Genomic DNA, 6,706 nt, shown 5'->3' with positions numbered 1-6,706 from the left:
TGGCATTGACTATACTGTTTTATTATGCAATGGCTTAAAATTTCACCCGGTGAAATAGGAGTCTTTTTAAAGATGAATGAGTTCTTCAGTGCTAGTTTGAATATTATTGTTTGACGGCATGCTATTACAGCATTAAATTGAATATCAGTTGAATACGAACATTTTCATTAGTAGTCGTGCGCGGAAGTTTCAGATATATACATATTGTATCGTTGTTGTTTTAACTTTTTGTTGTTGTGATAGTTATAACTTTGATGCAGTGAAATTTCAAGTTATGTTGCAATGGATAAATGAACACTTAGAAGGATATTTGTTTCAGGAGGTTTATTAATATTTATTGTACGATTGTTCGTACAGTTAAATGAACTAAAAAGGAACGATTTTCTGCCTTTGATGATACGATTAGAGCATGATCAAAATTTTGATATATGTGTAGTTGGGGCTGGCTTGTCCGGCGCAGTAATAGCGGAGAGATATGCTACAACAACAAATAAATCCATTCTTGTCATGGAAAAACGCAGTCACGTCGGTGGAAATTGTTATGATTATATTGACAAAGAAACAAACATTCGTGTTTCAAAATATGGTGCGCATATTTTCCATACAAAATACAAACATGTTTGGGAATATGTGCAACATTTCAGCGAATGGGTTCCGTATGAACATAAAGTTCTAGCTCTGGTAAAAGGGAAATATGTTCCAATCCCAGTAAATATTGATACTATAAATACATTATTTAACCTTGATATAAGATCAGTTAAGGAAATGAATTTATGGTTGAAAAATGAACAGGTACATTATAATCGTAAACCATTGAATTCGGAGGAAATGGCATTGCCTCGTGTAGGATTAAAATTGTACGAGCTTTTGTTTAAACCATACACTATCAAGCGGTGGGATAAAACACCTGCTGAATTAGGACTTCGGTTTTGCCGCGTATTACAGTCCGAAACAATTGGGACACTCGTTACTTTTCGGATCAGTTTCAGGCATTGCCTAAGAATGGCTATACACTATTCATCAAGAGCATGTTAAAATCACCACAGATTACCATACGATTAAACATGGACTATTTTGATGTCCGAAGAAGCATCAAATGTGGAAAAACATATTTTACTGGACCGATTGACAGATATTACGCCAGAAAGGGTTTGACTGCATTGGAATACCGATCATTATCTTTTGAACGAAGAGTAAAAAATGTTGACCATTTTCAACCAGCTAGTGTTGTGAACCATCCTAATCCTGAAGATAACTTTACTCGAATTGTTGAATACAAATGGTTTCCTAATCAACAGTTTCAGTCAAACGACACTTATTGTATTCATTGAACGGTCGACAGAAGACGGTGAACCATACTATCCAGTTCCAAACAAAAGAAATCAAAATTTGTACAAACGTTATAAAGCATTTGCAAATGCTGATCCCTATATTCATTTTCTTGGACGGTTGGCAAACTATAAATATTTCAGTATGGATGAAGCAATAAAGAATGCACTGGAAATGTTTAGTAATACAGTAAGCTACCATGTAGTTAACGGTATACATTCTGTTAATGGCAGTTACGTTCGATTACCTGCAATTTGTAACAAATATTTGCATTCACTAAGTTTTGTATAGAAAGAAGAAAAGACGTTTATTTTCGTATACACAATACTTTTGCAATAATATTAAGGAATGCCCATTCCGTGAGATTGCACGTGCGATCTGGAAAAGGAGAAGAATTACACTAAGTTCTTTGTGTTATTATTAATGTGAAAACATCAAAAATGGCATTTGTCTAATTTACCTTGATAATTTATATTACAACATATATAATGTTGCGATTTAAAAACGTGTTGTGGCATGCCTTCATGCAGTGACTGAATCCGTAAACTTTCTTAAAGGCACTGGCCTCCTGATCGTACGGCACCCCAAAAAAAGGTACGATTTTAAGGTATGATGAAATCAATGCTATTTTTCTTAAGAAGGCTTCGGAACTTAATATTTCTAGAATTCTATATAATTTGGAAACACACAGATTCTGTAAAAATATCCTTTGGAAGCAAGAAAAAATGCAACCAAGAAGAATAATAGCAGATTCGGTTTGATTGAGTCTGTTCATGAGAAGTAATGAAATGTGTAACACCTATCACGCCCCCTAGCACCGGCTTAAGCGGAACCCTATAACTCATATGTTGACTTGGACTTCATGATCCCAAAGGACCAGAGAATATAACAACACTGAATCCAAGTACGGGGAGACTTTTTACAGCCGCCACACAGCACGCAAAAATCGCTGTTAGAATTATAAGATTTTGTTTTACTTATTTTCACTCTGAAAACCGAAAAGCATTTTTAACGTAAACTGCCGTAATTATAAATATCTATACTTGACACCATATACACTTACTCCTCCGTGACGGTATTAGTAAAGACAGCGGTAAAATTTTTGTTGCCGCCGCGACCCTTGCTCGAATCCCGAGGCAAGTATTTATTCCTTTATTTTGCTTTTTTCAGATATTTTAGAAACAAAAAAGAAGATCATTTCTAGCCAAATTCTGGAGGTCAGTGCCTTAAACATACGTCTGCAAAACGGATAAAGTACTGGAATAGCCCTTGTATATGTGCGGGTTCTGTACACGTTGAAAATGGTAAAATAGGGCTTTACAAGAGTTGAACGATTGTGTAAAAATTAAAATTTGTTAAAGACTGCAGCCTTATGAATTTTGACACCATGTGCACATACTGAAATATATATTTAAACAAATGCTATATATTGCCTCAACCAAACATGTATGAAATCTCAACCTTCTGCCTGGAATTGTTATTTCTTATAGCATTTAGTGGTGGTGATGGCGGTGTGTATGCGTGTTTGTTTTATCAGCATAATACCACGTCTAAGGGGTATGAGCAAATAGCAATAAACAATAAAAAACGTTAAACGTAGCCTAACTCCAACTACGTCAGAAAATTTTAAGCTTTTATCTGGTTCGGAGCCAGGGTAATCTGATTCGAAGCCAGAAGCAATAAAATGTCAGTATAGAAACGAGCTACTTGGGTTAGTTTCATTGTAAAAGAAGAAAACTTATATATGAGAAATGTGTCATAACAAACACAAGTCATTTCATGAAACCAAAGACTTTTATTAAAGAAAACGAAATATTTAACTCTAATTAAAACCCATTAAACATCTTAAAATTAGTAAGGAAATAATACCAAAATTTTGCGTAAAAATCCAAACTCTGTCAAACAGATCATATCAGGAGAATATACACACAAGCCTTGTAGTTCCTGAAGTAAAGACACTCAAAGAAATAGAAATGTTCTTTATGGTAAAATTGTTTAATTATATTTTCCCAAGAAGTCTTGGAAAAACGCAGTCACGTTGTTTGCAATTGGTGAATGTAAGCATATATGGACCACTCAATTGCACGGAGTTTATAAATCTATAATTACTTCTTGTGATGTATTTCATATCTTTGAGTTTTTTGGGTTCGACGCCGTTTTGTATACAGTATTTCGGTATTTAATTGCAGACAGGTCACTTAACCAGTGTTCCTAGATTCTGTACCAGTACAAAACTGTTCTCCGAAAGTAACTGCCGATTTCACTACATGAATCAGAGGTGGACAGCTTGCTTAAATTGTATAGATAAATAAAAGTATTACAGCTCCTAGCATACTGAAAATGTTTTATGCAGATGTGTTGATAAATAATTTAGTGTACAGTCGAGACGGTCATATGTTGGTTTTATCGGGACCCTAAGATAGAAGTCAAATATGGCAGGGATTCTTTAAAAACAAACTCAAAATATAACGCAAATATTTTCTGCACTTAAAATAATATTTATTGTTGACCAGTGTATTTTACAGCATGAAGGAGTAATGATGAGTACCATGTTATCTACATACATTTTAATGCATTTATGTAACATTTAATTATTTCACATTTCAAATCGAAGTATTTTAACAAATTCAAGCTAAAACCTGTTAATAATCATCAATTCTATTACTATTGATACACTAAAATACCTAGACACTTTCATGAAGTATACAAAGAAAAATGAGTGAAAGGCGACAATTGTCCTTAATAAATTGCAGTTATGACCTGTGATGTCATAAAACAGTATATAATTCAAATGTCATTTAAATGTTTAAAACTGACAGTATAATTCATCCAACTGTAACTTTATTCACCAAAAATAAACTAACTATATATGTTAGATAAATTTATCCATAGAGCACTTGAAATACGCACACATAGACTGTGACATAATTCATTCTATTCATTATTATGTTTGTGTAATTTATAAATATATCTTCTGCTCTAAAGCAACATTGTACATGCTTTAGACTATTCTGGTATTTTAATTTGTCGATGTAGGCGGCGATTATGCAGTGAGCAACAGGTTTGGTTGTAATGAAGTATATTGTTTCTATGCCATAATGCTACTATTTATAAAAAAAAGCACTAGAGTGAATGTTTCGTGAGCTTGGGGCGGATCAAGTATTGCACTTGTATAACGTTCGTTTCTGTTCAATATATGGATTAAAGGTGTAGATATTAAACATTCTGTATAATGAGGGTGATGCTGGTAGAAATAATAGCTTTAGAATGTTTACTTATTTAATTGTACAGATATTGACAAACATCAAACTGTTATTAATTATGTATGTCCATCCGAAAATATTTTCCATCCATTGATTTGAACACATCTATATTCTTAAAGTCACAATTTCGTTATCAAGCCAATATTAAAATGTTATTGCTTGTCACTAGAACTGTTGCATTAGTAGTTTTTGTGAGAAATAAAATATGTTCTGTTCTGTTCTGTGACATGTATATATAAAAGAAACTAGTGTATGTGGGAATGCCCAGAACAAGTTATAAATGTTAAACTATTATAGTTTGTAGCATATTGAAAAGGTTTATGTCAATTCATGTTATATACACTATCTCAGTACAAAGAAAGAAGTCAACCAAACAAGAATTGAAAATGTTCTTCAGGGCGAACTATAAACTTCAATCACTTTATACCTAGCTTAATAGTTAAATAATTTGACCGTCAATACATTGCCAAGAGTGGGATGAAAAATTGTATGACAGCCAAACAAACAGAAAAAAAGGAATGTAATCAAAAGAAAAAAACTTATACGTAGAACAGATATGTCTTACTCTTAATTTGCAAGAAAATAAATACATCATGTGAGGTATTTCATTACCTCTCATGAACAGACTCGATCAAACCGAGTCTGCTATTATTCTTCATGGTTGCATTCTTTGCTTCCAAAGGATCTTTTTACAGGTTTTATTAACTATCACAACAGCAATCTTTAAATGCCGTGTGGCGGCTGTAAAAAGTCTCCCCGTACTTGGATTCAGTGTTGTTATATTTTCTGGTCCTTTGGGATCATGGAGTCCATTCAACATATGTGTAATAGAGTTCCGCTTAAGCCGGTGCTAGGGGGCGTGAGAGGTGTTGCACATTTCATTACCTCTCATGAACAGACTCAGTCAAACCGAGTCTGCTATTATTCTTCTTGGTTGCATTCTTTGCTTTCAAAGGATCTTTTTACAGATTTTATTAGTAAATTGTAATGCAGTTTTGTAATGACATAATGACAGCATTTTAAGTATATTGCTTCATAATAGCTGCCCAGACATCATTCATCTCAGTAACAGTTTCAGTAACTTGGTATACAAAACTGCAATTAGACTTTTCCTGTTCCCAACTTCTGTAAGATCCAATTTCTTCTTCAGTTATCTGTCTGTATTTTAGTGCGGGTATATTGCCCATAACAAGTCCGTATATAAATACATCATCAATCCAAAACAGCGGAGTTTGCAATACCGATTCGTATAGATATGGAACTATGACATTTAGCATCAACACGTACTGTCCGCTACAGTATGGCGGATAAAAAGTCTTTCCTTTAAACTGATTAGATTCGACAAACCATTTACTTCGTTTCACTCTAAAAACAATAGATCGAGTTAAACGTAGGCAATGCACATGATTTTGGTTCAAAGACATCATGTGAATATCAGATTTGAATATTCGGAACATATTGATTACAATGTCGTCATCTGTTTTGATAACATATTTAGCATTTCTACATCGTTCAGTTGCCCATTTGTAGCCCATAACAGATTTGTGCGACAAGTTGTGATAAGAATCTATGAATGATCCCTGTACAATATCTCCATAGAGCTTAAACTCTTTCTCAATGTTATCTTGAACTCTAGAATCATCAATGATGCCAAGAAGAAAGATAACTTTAATTGTTCCATACGAAGAATAAAAGCTTCCATTTGCCCAGGTTTCTCTGTTTGTAATTCTCATTTGAAAGTTGTTTGGTGCTGATATGACCATAACAAGAATTGTCAAATTTGACACAGAGGAGCAGTGGTTCTTATTTTCAAGAAGATAAGATCCATTTACTGTGAGGGCAAATTTCGGATTTGACGGATTTATTAGTTTCATTAAATCTGGCTTTATTTCCACTTTAAAAATGTTTTTCGCTTTCAACGGAGATATGCGTGTTGTTAAGTTGTTATTTTGTGATACTTCTGATTTCATTGTAATCTTATTAATTTCCTTGGATGCGTCATATGTCACCCAAGATCTGAAAATGTTAGCAATATATTCTTTCACTTTGAACGTGTGAAAGCGTACTTTTTCCTGTGATAAAATAATTATAATGACGGCAAATACCAGTAACAT

General features: G+C 33.6%; 1 protein-coding gene and 1 pseudogene across 1 annotated transcript; one reads left to right on the top strand and one right to left on the bottom strand.

The window, feature by feature from the left end:
- Positions 1-324: 324 nt before the first annotated feature.
- Positions 325-1,620, top strand: LOC128549141 (UDP-galactopyranose mutase-like; annotated as a pseudogene).
- A 3,991-nt stretch (positions 1,621-5,611) lies between these two features.
- On the bottom strand, positions 5,612-6,706 carry LOC123562699 (beta-1,3-galactosyltransferase 1-like). The gene has a single exon (XM_045355305.2). It carries the CDS (start codon positions 6,704-6,706, stop codon positions 5,612-5,614), a length of 1,095 nt encoding a protein of 364 aa, XP_045211240.2.

The sequence above is a fragment of the Mercenaria mercenaria genome, chromosome 2 (assembly GCF_021730395.1).
Source record: "Mercenaria mercenaria strain notata chromosome 2, MADL_Memer_1, whole genome shotgun sequence".
NCBI classification, from domain to species: Eukaryota; Metazoa; Mollusca; class Bivalvia; order Venerida; family Veneridae; genus Mercenaria; species Mercenaria mercenaria.
Note: the sequence above shows the minus strand (reverse complement) of the source record. Positions and strands in the feature narration are given on the sequence as shown.

Coding starts and splice junctions, on each gene's coding strand:
- LOC123562699 (XM_045355305.2), bottom strand. CDS start 6,706: ATGTTACTGGTATTTGCCGTCATTATAATTATTTTATCACAGGAAAAA.